This window comes from Pteronotus mesoamericanus, unplaced genomic scaffold (genome assembly GCF_021234165.1).
Source record: "Pteronotus mesoamericanus isolate MK-2021 breed Mesoamerican mustached bat unplaced genomic scaffold, CSHL_Meso_final scaffold_174, whole genome shotgun sequence".
Taxonomy (NCBI): domain Eukaryota; kingdom Metazoa; phylum Chordata; class Mammalia; order Chiroptera; family Mormoopidae; genus Pteronotus; species Pteronotus mesoamericanus.
Genome location: NW_026555309.1, coordinates 12,388,081 through 12,404,563, shown reverse-complemented (window position 1 = coordinate 12,404,563; position 16,483 = coordinate 12,388,081). Strand labels below are relative to the sequence as shown.

At 34.8% G+C, this 16,483-nt stretch overlaps 1 protein-coding gene across 1 annotated transcript in view; it reads right to left on the bottom strand.

The window, feature by feature from the left end:
• SLC26A7 (solute carrier family 26 member 7) overlaps positions 1-16,483 on the bottom strand; it is a 77,298-nt gene that overhangs the window by 23,635 nt on the left and 37,180 nt on the right. The window contains exons 10-13 of the mRNA XM_054590052.1: positions 14,002-14,079; positions 12,881-12,976; positions 6,253-6,359; positions 867-933 (exon numbers count right to left, since the gene is read on the bottom strand). Of these exons, the coding sequence (XP_054446027.1) occupies positions 867-933; positions 6,253-6,359; positions 12,881-12,976; positions 14,002-14,079 (348 nt within the window). The remainder of the gene's footprint in view (positions 1-866; positions 934-6,252; positions 6,360-12,880; positions 12,977-14,001; positions 14,080-16,483) is intronic.

Sequence of the window (16,483 nt, the reverse complement as noted above, 5' to 3'; positions counted from 1 at the left end):
TAAAAAATGAGAACACAGACACAACTGGCCTGGTAATACTGAACAGGGCAAGACAAGTAAGTTGTTTTCTTAAAAGGGAAAGGTATGCAGTGTGCAAGAAACTGGTTCCATTGTCATTCCATAACCAATAGAATTGAATCTCCTAATAATACAGTCTCCATGTGTACCAAAAAAAAAAAAAAAATGATCTGACTTTGCCTTATTCCTTTTTCTATTCCCTATCTTTCTTCATTCCTTCATCATATACTTTGGAATAGTCTTTAGTTTAGTTTGGCTCTTTTACAGAACTTAGTGATGAAAAAGAAGTTTCCAAATGCCTGAATTAATCTGGACTATGATTCTGGACTATAATGTGGATTGTAGTTCTATGAACTGTGTTACTGTCTTATCTGAATGCTAATATAAGTTTTGTTCTATTGATTTGTTGTATGTCAACTGCCATGTGTATATGTGTGTGTGCATATGCACATACACACACATACATACAGGGTCTAGCACAAATAATGTCCCTTTTTATTACAAAATCTTTTATTACAAAATCATAAACATGTAATTCTATAACATATCACACTCAAGCACACCATATGACATTTGAGGTGAAATGTTCAAATTAAAACTATAAATTATTACATCCATATCATTACCAACCACACTCAAGCCTTATTTCTGTCAGACCCTGTGTGCGTATATATATATACTTATATATGCCACATATATACAATGAAAAGCTAAAACTAATTATAAATACATTTATAATCTTTTAAATGTCATAATTTATCTGCTTCTAAAATCTTAAATTACCTTTAAGATTTCAGAATCACAAAAGTTGGTAATAATTGCACCAAGGAGAAGGAAACTAAACTTACGCCATCCATTTCTGTCTTCACTTTAAATTCCATTTCTTTCATGTTTTTTATACTCAGTGTCTTTGCTCTAGAATTAAGACAAGTGGAAAATAAAATATGATTTTATAATTACTGCATTAACCAGGAAGAAGTAATAATGATGTCTTAACAATAGGAACATATCTAAAATGGTTTAGATCCCGTATCACATTTGTTAAGAAAACAGTGATAAATTTGTATATCTCTGGGATCACCAGGAGTAAAGGGTAACAACAGAGACATCTAAGTAGTTATTTATAAATGCAATTTACCTAATCTGGGCTCCTAGCTACCGTGTATCCAAGCTACAAGAGGTGAATTGACAAATAAGAATTGTAAGAAAGGTTAAAGAGTATATAGAATTTGAGAAAAATCTTATTTTAGAAGGAAGAAAGAGGCAATCAACAGCAAGATAGGACCAGACAATGATGAATCTACATAGATGCAGTCTATAAAGATAAAATTTGTAGAGATATAACCTAAAAATATTCAAGCATATATTATTTCATCCCTGACTGGCATGGCTCAGTGGGTTGGGCATTGTACTGTAAACCTAAATGTTGCTGGTTTTGTTCCCAGTCAGGGCACATGCCTGGACTGCAGGCCATGTCACCAGTTGGGGATGTGTGCGGGGTAACCAATTGATCAATATTTCTCTCACACACTGATGTTTCTCTCCTTATCTTCCTCCTTTCCTCTCTCTAAAAGTAAATAAATACAATTAATAAAAAGAATATATTATTTCAGGGTTCCAAGATGAAGATGGAGTAGGTGAAAATCACACTCACCTCCTCCTAAGACCAAACTGGAGTTACCAATCAATTATAGAAAGAGTCAACCTGAATAACCAACTGAAGACTAGGTGAACAGAAGAATTATACCCAAGGATTTGCAGAAGCCACATCGAGACTGGTGGGTAGAGGGAGGAGATGTGAAAAGAGTGGTCCCACACCACATGTGGTGGTTGAGAATCCACAGGGATATCGCAGCTATAAAGGCTCCTCCTTAGGAGTGTCATGTGTTAACCTAATGCCGAAATCCCCAGCCCAGAGCACCAGAACCAGGAAGAAAAAGCCACATAACACCTGGCTGCGGAAATCAACAGGGAGAGATGAGAGTCCTCTAGAAAACCAGGCACCCTATTAAAGGCCAGTACAAAAAATCTTTTCAGCCACTCACTCTGGGCTCCAGCAGAGGAGGGGCAACTCACAGTGGACTGGAGTTGTACTAGAAAAGGCTGAGTGGTTTGTCTCTGGGGAAAGAGCTACAGGGACAGCTGCCATTGTTCCTGTGCTGGATTCTTCTCCCAGGCTGCGACCAGATCACATCTCTACTTAGGGGAAACTACTGAAGTCATCTATGAGGTCAGCATTATCCTAATTCCAAAATCAGATAAAGACACTACAAAGAAAGTAAAATATATGCCAATATGCCTGATAAACATAGATACAAAAACTCTTCAACAAAAGCATTAGCAAACTGAATTCAGCAAAGCATTAAAAAGATTATATACTATGTTCAAGTGTGATTTATTTTCTGAATGCCAGGATGGTTCAAGATTCACAAATCAATGTGATAGGCTACATTTAAAAAAATGAAGGATAAAAATCATGGTCATATCAACAGATGCAGAAAAAAGCATTTGCAAAATCCAACACCCACATATGAAAATTCTCAGCATAGTGGGATTAGAGGGAACATGCCTCAACATAATGAAGGCCATATAAGGCACACCACAGCTACCATTACACTTATTGGAGTACAACTAAAAGCATTCTCTTTAAGATCAAGAACAATACAAGAATGTTCACTAGAGGGTATTCTGCTGAGTTAAATACATCAGTAAGAAAGACAAGCACTGTATTATTCACTTACATGTGTAATCTAAAGAACAAAATAAGCAAGCAAAAAAAAGAAACAGGCTCATAATTATATAAGCAGTGATATACAAAGAACAGACTAATGGTTGCCAGAAGGAAGGCTAGGGGACTGACTGAAAAAGGTGAAGGGATTAAAAAGGACAGATTGTGAGTAAAAAAGAATCATGGGGACTTCCAGTCAAGATGGAGGTATAGGTAAATATGACTCGCCTCCTTGTACAACCATATCAAAATTACAACTAAACTATAGAAAAGCAATCCCATAGAACCATCAGAAATTGAGTTGAATGGAAGTCTGACATCTACAGAATTAAAGAAACTATATCCATCCAGACTGATAGGAGGGGCAGAGATGCGAAAATGTTGAATGGGCTGGTCCACGTGTGGTGGATAAAAATCATGCAGGGATATCTCAGGAGTGAGGAGTTCCAGCTCCACACTAGGCTCCCCAGCCCAGGGTTCCAATGCCAGAAAGAGAAGTAAGTCCCCATAACTTCTGGCTGCAAAAACTAGTGAGGATTAAGTCAGTGGAAAAACTTGGATTCCCAAGCAGTCTTAAAGAATCTGCACATGGACTTGCTCAGACTCACTCCCTCTGAGCTCCAGCACCAAGATAGCAGCTTGAAAAGCACCAGTGGCATACAGGGAGGAACTGAAGTATCTGGCATCAAGGTGAGAGCTGGGGGAGAGCTTTCTCTCAGAAAGAAAGGCGGGAAGAGGTCATGGTTTCTTTTATGAATCTTCCGACCATAGCCACAGAGCTGGCAGGTGGGTGCCGTATCCGAGACTTCAATAACCTGGCTAACACTGTTTGCCCCACCCTGGAGATCCCCTGCAGCTCCACACCACCCAACTTATGGGACCACCCAAACTGTAAACAGCAACTTTTCCATATGAATCACTTGTCTTGGCTCAAGTGTCATAACTTCCTAAATCCTCTCAAATAAGCACCAGCTGGCTTCAGTGAGCCCCTAGCCCTCATAATTCTAGCTAAGTGGCCCCAGGCCCAGCTAGTCATAGCCATTTAGGTTCACAGCTTGGCTTTGCTTAGGAACCTCCAAGCCCAACACAAGTAGCAACCATCTGCATATTGCTTTGTAGCTCATGCAGGGTGGCTCCAGGCGGAACATAGTTGGGGGCTAATTTTTACCTGCACCACCTGGGAAACCCCAGCACCTGTCCACCCACTGGATAGCTACAGACCACCTCGGAGCACCACCACTCTGCCCCTGCATAGCTGATCCTCCATGGAGAACAAAGATTGGTTGTCAGTGGTCAAAGTCAGTCCTTGTAGCTGACTGGCCTGGGTAAATCTTTCCCATTGACCTGCCAACAGCAATCAAGTCTCAACTATAAGAGAAGTGAGTACTGAGGGCACACCTCAAGTACCCAGCTTGGGTGGTAGGGCAGGCTGTGCTACCGGACCCTATAAGATGCCTACTACAGTAGGCCATACTACCAAGACATGGAGTCATAGCAACTCTACCTAATATACAGAAACAAACACAGAGAAGCTGCCAAAATGAGGAGGCAAAGAAACATGGCAAAAATGAAAGAACAGATCACAACTCCAGAAAAAAACTAAACAAATGGAAATAAGCAATTTATCAGATACTGAGTTCAAAACACTGGTTAAAAGGAGGCTCAAGGAAATTGGTGTGGATGTCAACAGCATAAAAAAGATCCATTCAGAAATGAAGGATACAGTAACTGAATAAAGAATAATTTATAGTGAAACAACAATAAAGTGGATGAATCTGAGAATCAAGTAAATGATATGGAACATAAGGAAGCAAAAAACAACCAATCAGAACAAGAAGAAAAAAGAATCCAAAAAGAAGAGGATAGTGAGGATAGTGTAAGGAGCCTCTGGGACAACTTCAACTGTTCCAACATTCGCATCAGAATAGTGCCACAGGGAGAAGAAAAAGAGTAAGAAATTAGAAATCTCTTTGAAATAATAGTGAAAGAAAACTTTCCTAATTTGGTGAAGGAAATAAACATGAAAGTCCAGGAAGCACAGAGAGTCCCACACAAGATGGATGCGAAGAGGCCCACTCCAAGATGCATCATAATTAAAATGCCAAAGGTTACAGATAAAGAGAGAATCTTAAAAGCAACAAGAGAAAAGCAGTTAGTTTACCTACAGGAGAATTCCCATTAAACTGTAAGCTGATTTCTCAAAAGAAACTTTGCAAGCTAGATGGAACTGGCAAGAAATATTCAAAGTCATGAAAAGTGGAAACATACAGCCAAGATTGCTCTACCCAGCAAAGCTATCATTTAGATCGAAGGGCAGATAAGGAGCTTTTCAGAAAAAAAAATACTAAAGAAGTTCATCATCACCAAACCATTATATGAACTGTTAAAGGGACTTATTTAATAAAAAGAAGATCAAAACTATGAACAATAAAATGGCAATAAGTGTATAACAATGCAACCTAAAAAACAAACTAGGCAAACAGGAACAGAGACAGAATTGTGGATATAGAGTGTTTTGATGATTGTGAAATGGCAGGATGGTTTGGGGGGATAGGTGAAGAGTTGAGGGGATTAGGAAGTACAAATTAGTAGTTACAGAATAGCCATGGGGATGTACAGTGCAGTATAAGAAATGGAGTAGCCAAAGAACTTATACGCATGACCCATGGACATGAACAAAGGTGTGGGGATTGCCTGAGGGAGTAGGGGTGCCGGGTGAAGGTGGGAAAAGCGGTGAAAACTGGGATAACTGTAATAGCATAATCAATATAAGTTAAAAAAAGAATCATGGAGATATAAAGTACAATATAGGGAATATAATTAATAATATTATGACTATGTATGGTGCCAGGTGGGTACTGAAAATATTGGGAGGGAGCACTTTGTAAAGTATATAATTGTCTAACCACTCTTCTGTACACCTGAAACTAAATCAAATATTATTAAATAAAAGATGTAACCAAAAAAAATTAGAAAAAATATATTATTTCACAAGAATTTCAAGGGCAGAGTAAAGAGTGAATAAAACTGTTATTGGAAAACAAATAAAACTGCTCACAGATGTTCAGTAGAAAGATAAAAAAAGAATGTTTTCTTTAGTAAATTAGATAAAAGTATACAGATATGGCTTCTGAAAATTAAATTTGCTGATGTTTTAATTTTCTCAATGATTAAATTGTTGTATGGTTTGTGTCTCATTGTATACTATATCTCTTTACTTAATTAAAAATATATCTGTGATGTAGTGTATGGCAATGGGATTATTTCTTTTTACTTTAATAGATTTTATACACTCTCTTTTATAATGCTAACAAAATAATTCTCTTAATTAAGAGTAACATTATTATATACCATATGTAGATAAAACCTTTTTTTCTCCAATTCTCTTATACGAAATAAAACATGTGATTGTAGTACCAAATAATCCACAGAAATAAAAGTAACTGGTAACAGCATATACTTTGCTGCTATGTCATAGTAAACAGAACATTTAAATAAGATTTTACCTTGAGAAGCGGCCAATCACAATAGCTATGGTACAGACAACACCAAACAGCAGTCCCACATTGGCAGCAAAACATATTGTAAATACATAGGTACTGACCCATATGCCCTGAAAGAGAAACAAAGAAAAAAATATGGGTCCTTTGGTATTCTCATCATTCTCATGAGCGCTAAATTCCTCACAATTTTATTCTACAACATTCTAATAACCAAATTTCTCAGTAAAAAAAAAAATATTACTTAAGATGTGATAAACAGAAGCCCAGGCAAATCTTGGCCCCATCAGACTCTCAGGAGCGAAGGAAAGGAAAAGGCACATTCTTTTATTTCTAGATACTGCCAATACTTAGTTCAATCCCCAACACTTTATTTAAGATCTGTAAATAGTTAGTTGATGTGTATGGTTAAAAGCATGCCATAATTTCCCATTGTTTTCTCATTGAATGCAATAATATTATAAGTAATTGTGTGCAGTTTTTTGGTCATTCCCAACAACAATCTGTTTTCTATGATTGCTATAAAAAGAACTAATGTAGTTTATTGCTGCACAAGACTGAAATCTAACAACATGACCAAAGCCATTTTTAGATCAACTACTCCAAAGAGCGTTGTTACTTTATTGGCAAGGGGCCACTTCTTTTGAAATTGTGAAAGCTAAAACATCAGGGCCAACTTAGTTCTTGGGAATATTTCAAAAGATAGCAATAAAATTCTATTTCTCCTTAAGTTGGAATTCCAAAATTATTGTAGTCTTGTCCAACATCTAAAATTAAAATTTGCAAAAATATATCGCATTATAGTTGACATTTCTAAGTTTATTTCTGGTAAATATTTTTAAAAGCAAAACAATCTGTGGAATCCACAAGGTTATGTTTTCTACACACAAAATCCTGCATTTATCAAATAGTAAACCAACAAAATCTCCAAAATCTCTCTCTTCCCCGAAATTAGCTGCATCACTTTACCTATGCATACAATTCTGGGTTGATATCTTTCTATCCCAATAGTTGTATCATCACTTCAAATTATCTCCCAAAATATAATTCAGTTTCATATGAAAATGAAAGAATTAGAAATTTATCTCTAATCTGAAAATAGGAAAATGTTTTTTTCAGGGCAGGGGATAAGTTTTTTCACATAAATTTGAAACAAATGTTTCTAAAAGGCATTCTGTTTTTTACTTGAAATGCTTTTCTTTTGTTGTGTATCCACACTGAGCTTGAGCAGTTTCTTAATAATGGCCTATTTCAAACAGCTAAGCCATTGGAAGCAGATTTTTATCTGTAAAATTCATTTTGAGATAAAAGAAGCAAACATTCTGGAGTAAAAGAAAAAATATGTATTAAGTGTTCTCATGTTAAGATCCATCACCTGAATTACAATATTAAATTAGCACTTATTATTACATCAGTCTTAGCCGGTCATATAATAGGTTAGACACTGAGATGTTTTTCCTCTGTTCAGGTGAATAGACAGTCATTTGAATCTTTTACGTGTGCACAGTATGTTTTTTCATTCCTAATATATTACATTATCTGTAACATACAAAATAAAGTTGCAAGTTTTTGATTTTCAACTTGCCATGATTGTTCTGTTTCTCACTCATCCCTTAATGCTGACTTAATCTGCCTGGGTGTGGCAGGATCTTTATCAGTCCAAGCTCTCCTGGCCAACCTGTATAATTTCATAGGGCACAGGAAACTGAGGACCCCGGGCTCTGCCATTCTAAAAACCACAGAGCCTGGAGACCAGGATTCTTCAGAGTACCAACAATTTTGATACCATCTGGTTCTATTTTTAAAGCATACGTACTTTCCCACAACATCATTTGTTGTTAGCCAGGCTTATAATGCTTAGTTATTTCCCAGGGCTACATTTATAACTTTGAAAAAATATCAAATGGAAATTAATAACATAGACCAGTAATTTGGTTAGAACAAGTGCCAGCACTATTCCGTAACAATTCTTAATAGAGACCCAAATGCTGGTCGTCACAGTCATAAGGAATTGGTTAGCTCCTGGGCACTTATTCTTTTCATTATGTGTTCTATACTTGATCCTTTTCCTATTTTTTACTCACAGGCCCTAAACACAAGCTAACCCCAAAGCTGACCTCAAATTGGGAACGCGTAAACCCTTCCTCCTTAAAGAAAATGCATCAGTGTAAAGCACAATATAGCAGCTACTCAATCACTTCACCCCTCCCTGAGCCATTCTTTAGCCTATCTGTTTTGATGACTGACTCATTACTGTTAAATTCCTGAAGGTCTGACCTTTATCCCCGCTGTACAGTTACTCAAACTCAGTTCTGTGCCCTGAGTCAGGCCTCTACTTTGGATCCCTATTTTTTCATTAACTCAAAGAGTTTTGATCTATAACTTAAAGTATAATCATTATTAAACTGTAAAAAAATCAAAGATATAAAAATATCTGATTTTTCATGTTATAACTGCTTACCTGATTTTTTAAACATTTAACTTTCAGTTTTCACACAAACACACATATCTTTGGTAATTTTACTTCCATACTTTGGATTTATTTTATTATTTGAGGAATCTAGACATATTCTGACATCTGAATAATATCCTATATCCACAAAAGTCTCTGCAATGTTTTCATTACAAAAGCTACACCCAGATCATATGCCAGTAACCCACAGGTTCTCACTGTTGAGTTCCTTATTACTTAGAAGATACCTGTCCACTTCAATTATTGGAGACCCTTGTCAAGCTTAACTCAATGTAACATTTAATCATAATGCATCTGTGCATCTGCTACATATTCATGTCACCTTTTTAATCTTACTTTTTGTCCAAACCACACTGCCTACTTCAAATTTGCAACTATTAACCTCTATATAGGAGACTACATTTGCAAGCTATTAAATCATTTTTTCAAACTGTCTACCAAATACTTTCAACCTTAACATGTCCAAATGCAAACTCATTAACTTGGGCACTGATTCTACCCTTTCTCCACTGTTCTCTTTCAGTTATAACACAAGTATTCTTCAAGATACTGCAATAAGAAATCTTGCAATCGTATCTTACTATTTCTCATTTTTCATCTACTTGTCCATCATTTCCCACATTCTATCAATTTTTAATTTAAAAAATCTGCAGCCTCAGCCTCTCCTCAAATCACTGATGCTACTCTATTTTGCACTTTGCTTTCTAGACTATTCTGAGAGCCCCCTACTTAACTATCTGCTTTTATTATCAGCATTATAAGCCATTTGCCAGACCACTGACAAAATTACCTTTCTAAGGTATAGATTTAAGTATCAGATTTAGATGGTATATTAAAGGCACTTTTACTCCACTCTCCTCTATTAAAAATCCACCAAAAACAGTTTTTTAAAAAATGAATACCTAGAGAAGAAAATCCAGCTTCAGTGGAACAAGAATATGGTCATAACCCCTAACTACAAATATGTTTTAGACTTGCCAAATACTATGAAATTTGTAAGATATTAAGGAGGTCACTGGAAGCCAACAAATTTATCATCAAAGTTCAATTAATTCTAGATTTTTCCATGAAAGTCACAGTTTTGAAAAATCTATATAAATCTTCTGATAAGGGATTTATGTGATGGTGGGCCATCAGAAAAGAAGGAAAGGTACTCATATGTTATCTATTTGATACCCCAGAAAGAACAGCAATAAGATAAAATGTCCTTGGCATCATTTACAACCTCTCATCCTAACCAAATGAGGTTGATGGAAGTATAGCAAAGTAAAGAACTGAGAGGAGACAGCAATGTCAGATCACCACAGAGCCTGTGATTTGGGAGGCTTTGCTATAACTAGGAACAAATCTTCAGATTATGTACCTAAATCAGAGCTGTGGGCTGCTCCACCTCACTTCCCCTCCTGTCCTCCCCACATTATTTTTCAGCAATGAGCTAAGTCCACTAAAAATACATTATAATCATAAAGGAATCAGAAAAGGACTTATTCATAGAAATGGGGGAAATAAAGAAAAAATAATAAAACAGAGACAGTATAGTAGGTTTAGACATAATAGGCAATGTAATTTTGAGGGAGAAAACCCTCAGAAATAGATGTGAAGAGTCAAAGAAGGAAAAATATACAGGAGATGAAAAAGGAGACTGGAAGAATTTTGGGAAGAAATTAAATAGAAATAAAACCATTATGGAGATAAAAGCATCATTTGAAGCTAAAAAAAATAGGATAGTCACAACTAGAAATACATAATCAGAGACACAATGACAGTCCAAAGAAACCACATGCACATGTGTGCACACACACACACACTCAAAATAATCATGGAAAAATGTACATGGATGATGAAGGGCAAAATAAATTTGAAAAATATATAATTTATTAAGAAAAAAGAACATGTAGATTTGCAAAAATATTAAAAGATATATTAGATAAAAGTGTGTATATAATCTTGATTCTGAGATCAAAAGAATGTGTCACTTTGATAGAAATTTAATAATGGGTATTCAGCTTAAAGAAATATTCTGATAATATGACCAAACTTCATGAGCAAGAAAGAACCTCATTTTGCATCCCTTTAGAAAAACAAACATAAAATACAAAAAAAATAAAAATCATATTGATATGTGATTTATCTGCCTTGTCTTTTAAGGCCTGAAGATAGTACCAAATCTAAAAAGTCCTGAGAGAAAGCATTTTAGACTCAGCAAAAGAGTCTAAAAAAGACTCTTTTTCTTCCAGTACAAAAAAAAGCCAAACTGGTAAATATTTTCACCAGGCAATAGCTCAGGGAATGTGAACCACATGAGTCTTCTTGGAAAGCTACGGAGTGATGACATGCAGAAAACAAAGAGATGAATGGAAATAAATAAGTCAGGGTTGAGAACCCATATTTAAAAAAAAAAAAAAAAGACTAACAGTATCAACTAAATGCACTTAAACAATATTCTATATTCTATAACTCAAGAAATCATCTTTCTCCAGTGATGTTACTAACTGGAAACTTAGAAGTCATTCTAAAATGCTGCACTTTATATGATGAATTGGTGGTGAGAGCTAACTAATGTAATATTTTTAACATTTTTCCAATCTGTTTCCTCCTCTTGAACCTCATGGTCTCAGTTGTGGTTCAAGCCTTCCGCATTTGTTTGCGTGAATTACTAAAACAATGCTGCAATTGATGCATACTTCCTCAGTCTGATCCATCTTCCTCATGTTATCTTTATAATACATAAATCTTATCTCTATGTCCCTTTTCAGTGATGACTCGCTATCTTTAGGATGAAGCTTAGCCTACTTTGTAGGACATGAGCAGCCTTTCCCAGTCCAACCCATTCATAAATTTTCCAGCTCCATCTGTTTTTACTCCCACCCTCACTGTACATTCGACCCATAATTTCCTGGAAGGAACCTCTTCTGATTCCTCTCCCCTTCAGATATGGTAATGTGCTCCCTTTTAAGAGATTAATGTGTTCCTTAGAAATAACCTTTATCATAGGACTATGAAAGCACTTGATAATTAAGTTTGTATCTTCTCATTTCTCTATTTCCTTGTGCTACCTCACATACTATCACCTTTAAAAAGTCACAATCCTCCAATAGCCTGGCTAATTTTGGCCTATTGGTTTGCCTACAAAATACTGTTCATTCAAGTCTCAGTTCACATTTCAGCTCTGCTCTGAGACTTTCAGATTAACCCAGTCCAAATTAAATGCCCCAGCCTCTATTTTCCGCTGGCACTAAGCTTGTACTTTTGCTTCTAGGACATGTTGTAGTATGCCCTATGGAAGTCAGTGTTTCCGTATCTGTTTCCTGCACAAGTAATTGCATTACCAATGGCCCTCAACATTATACTTTGGTAGAAGCTCAGTAATATTGAGCCATAGGAGGAGTTTTATGAAAGTAGGCACCAACATAAAGAATCCCCAAAGTCTCTCAAAGAATCTGAAGGAGGCGGAATACACAGATAATTGCAGTTCAATATGGCGAATGTTATAATAGAGGTAAATAGTGGGTACTCATGAAATACTTCACCCATATTGCAGAGAAAAAGAATTCTGGATTCTCTTGCATAAGCACATTTCTCTGGAATAAGTATGTTAAATATTTCTGTTAGTAGAAGCGACACTTTATCATTGTTTAGTATAATTTAATCTGTTCCTGGCAAAACCCTATTATCAATGATCCCCTCAATGTAACCCATTTAGAACGCAATTCATGAGACTTTTTATATTTAGCATGAAAATGGCCACTATTAAGATTTTTACCTTATGATACTGTGACATACATGTCTTAGCAATTAATGCTGATTTTTTCACACATGTTACAAATGGTCATATTTCTCTTAATGTGCACTTCCTTGATGAATTTACTGCCAAAATTAATTAATTACAGAAATTAGGGCCCACTCAAGTTAGTTAGCATTTCTTTAAAAGTTCTCAAACAACACAGCAATCAAAATTTGATAAAATTCCATGTCTTGTTTCTTATAAAGACATTTTACATTTTAATGCATTTATTAAGATTTTGAAAAACTTAATGATAGTTAGTAAAGTGTACAAGTCTCAAATTCTAAAACTACTTTCTGCAAATGAAAGTGTTAAAATGTATTTTGTTACATATGGTTAAGCCAAAGAAGAAAAATTTAGGTTAAATTTCTACTTACCCAATCAATTTTATCCACATTCCAATATTTTTTTAAATCCCGAAACTGTATGAGCATTCCCTTTAGTCCTACAACAATAATACTTGCAAGAACACACTACAAATAAGAAATAGGTTGATGAAAAAAGCAAGATAATATTTTAATCACAATTTAAAGGAACCAAGAGCATTTTTACTTCTTTGTTTTTAAAGTACTTATTAGGAAAAAGCAATCACCATTTAGAAGAATAATGTAATATTTATTTTGTTTAGAACTAACTTATTATTGCACTTCAAAGATATAATATCAATTCTAGAAGATCATGAGGTAAAAATTATGACACTCTAAAAAATTAGAAAGAAGGAAAAAGAAAAGTAATGAATGATAAGGGTGGATGTTATAATGCTGATTGTCCTTTTAACTTTATAATTATTAACCACCATTTGTTTGAAATTTGTTTGTTGCAAAATTAAATACTTACATTTCTATCATGTATTTCTTTATAATTGACTTGAGTATCAATTACCCAGCTTCACCTTAATGATATAAGTCTCTTGAAATATTTGATTATTGAAAAATCCTCTAGTAGAAATGACATAATCTCACTATATGAATGAAGAATTAGAACAAGAAAGGACTGAGGCTGTCTCTGGTTCTCTGAAAACCAGAATCTTACTTGCATTAACTTTGGTGCCTCTGGCTTATGAAAGACAAGGTGAACCACAGGTTCTAGTGTTCCGAGTCACTTTTTATAAGAATGTGTCAAAAGTGGCAAGATGTATCTTGTTCCCTACTTTCTTGCCTAGAACGCATTGTCTAATAGTACAAGTTATAATAAAATTCTTCCAAAGTCTATTTCTTATAACAGAGATTACCTAGTTTCACCCTCCAAATGAACACAGAATAATTCTAATTCCACTATGCCATTTTTATACAAGAGCCTAAGAATTAGAAAACTTCTATTCCCCCTCCATCAACTGTGGCCTTTTTCCACCTCTCCTCCATTCAACCATTACTTATATCACATCAATAGCATATGGATCATTCATGAATCCTGAAATTACTCTTAAGAAATTTTAATATACAGTTATTATCATCAAAAGTAAACTTAAAAAGTAGATCATGAAAAAGCACTACTATACCATTGGCAGCCAGTAAAGCAAAGGTCCTAGAGCATAAATGACAATCAGGACAAAAATGCAAGATATTAGACAAGCCACCTGTAAAACACAAGAGAGATAAAAAAAGAAAACCTTGAATTTTCTTATTATTCCAAAGGTATGGGGTGGGGTATAATGCTTGGCTCATCTTGATTAGAAAAAAAAACAATATGTTGGCACATGATTATTAAATTACATAGACCATCATTATCTGTATTTTGCAGCTGAAAGAAATAAAATGTGACTCCTGACAAGCTGGTGTAATATAGTTAAGTCAGTGATGACAGAAAAGCAATTTCATGAAAAAAATTTAAAAACGGGACACTCTTCAACTTTTATTGCACATCACAGCAATGACTTCTTTTTTTTGTTGCTGTTTAATAATGAAAGCAACATTTCAGTTAAAAACCCGTTAGCCTATAGTTGTTTGGCTTGACTCCCCTCCTCACTTCCCAGGGAGATATTTGGGTAATAATTATATATGCAGCTTAAGGTTTTTCTAAGTTGGTGATAAATATTCACTGAAATATTTACTCTCCTCTTTGGAATTGTTAGGGCTCTAGAATGAAGCAGTTACATAGAATTATGGGAGAAGTCTCTGCAGTGAAAGAGACTAACTTTATTAATCCTAAAAAGTGATTAGTATAATCTTCTAACTAGCTCAACCTGCTGACAAAAGAAAATCCAAATAACCTGACTCTTAGCTATGCTGCCCTTAATGAAGAACCTGATTTCACATAAACAAATGTTCATGACTTAATAGAAACATTTGGCAAAACTGTCCGCCTATCAGGAGAAAAGAGGGCTTTCACAGGACCACTAAGATGCCTAGACTATCATTATGGAGAAATCAAAGGGAATCAGGTCCTATTAGAATGGCTAACATTAAAAATAATATATAAATAAGCAAGTAATCAATCAATATTAAGGGCTGGCAAAGATTCAGAATAACTAGTGTTCTCAGACACTGCTGAAAAAACACTTTGCAGTTCCTTATGCAACTATATATACACTTACCATATATCCCAGGACTATTTAAGACAGATATTGTATGCTCATGATACAATATAAAGATGATGTATTATAGAAGTGTGTACCTAAAACCTACATAATTCTATTAAACTATGTTACCACAATAAATTCTTTAAAAATAAGTAAATAAATACATTGCATATTAAACATTCAAATTTAGATAACAAACATTTTAGAGAATATAGTTTTCAAAAAATGTTTATGCCAATATATATGATGAACCTATGCCTGAAATCATTAACTGCATAAAAATCAAATTATCATGTAAAATGAATGTGAATAAGGATTTCACATCTTAGCTGATGAGTTGTGACTGTTATTTTTCAAATTATTATACATTCAGATGTTTTTGCTGGTTCCTCTCTGCTCCATTAATTATTATTCATCAATTATTTTATTAGTTTTATGCTATATTTTAATATCCTTTCTCCTCCTTTCTCCTGCCACTTGCTTTCCAAGATCAAGAACAATATCTTTTTCAAACTTATTCTTTTAACCTTCCCCCCCAAAAATACTTACTATAAGGCAGTCTCCTAAAAATCTTTGAAGTATCACATAAAATATTTTATAAATCTTAGGCAATTCCAATTTGAAATAAATGTGAATTGTTTTAATAAAGGTTAGCCAATAACTTTAATTTCCATATTAACACATACATGAATTTTGTTTGGAACAGTGGTTAACAGTGCAAGATTTGGAGTAAATCTAGCAGGGTTAAAATCCCAGCCATGCCAATCATTAATTCTGTGATCTGCGTAATTTACTTTGAACTTCTTTTCTTCAACTTCTTCATTTGGAAATGGAGAATAATAATTATACTTTGTTCAGAGTTGTCTAAAGGGTTAAATGAGTTTTTTTACATAGAAACAATGGCCTGCAATGCCTGGCCCATAAGTCAATATACATACATGCAATCCAGCAACACTGGCACATTGATCATCATCAAAGATTATCTACATTGTCATCATTGTTGTCTAACCAGCACCCAGCAAAATACTTGGTATACAGGAGACACTCAAATGTCAAGTTGACTTGAGTTCCTAAAAATCTATATTGCTTCTTTAACTTCAAATATGCATAAGCATCTTCTTACTTATTTATACACTTCTCCGTCTATTCATAAAGAAGTTTCAATGTCAGTGACTAATTCTGCATATAATTGATGTCATTTTATTTAAAGGGAGTGGGACAAAAGTGGAAAAATTTCAAATTGGTTAGCTTAGAAAAAAAACAAAATCAGAAGCTCCACTCGCAAGAGTTCAAAGGTTGCCAGCAGTAAAGCTTGGAACAAGAAAGAGAAGGGAGACAGAATTCCTCGAAACTAGTTAGGAAAAAAATCAAAGAAGTAAAAGCATTTTCTGGACTTTAGAGAGAAGCTCAGTTTTATCACTCTGTCCCAGGAGAGGGGAGGCCAGCAGTTCCCTTCTCCCTG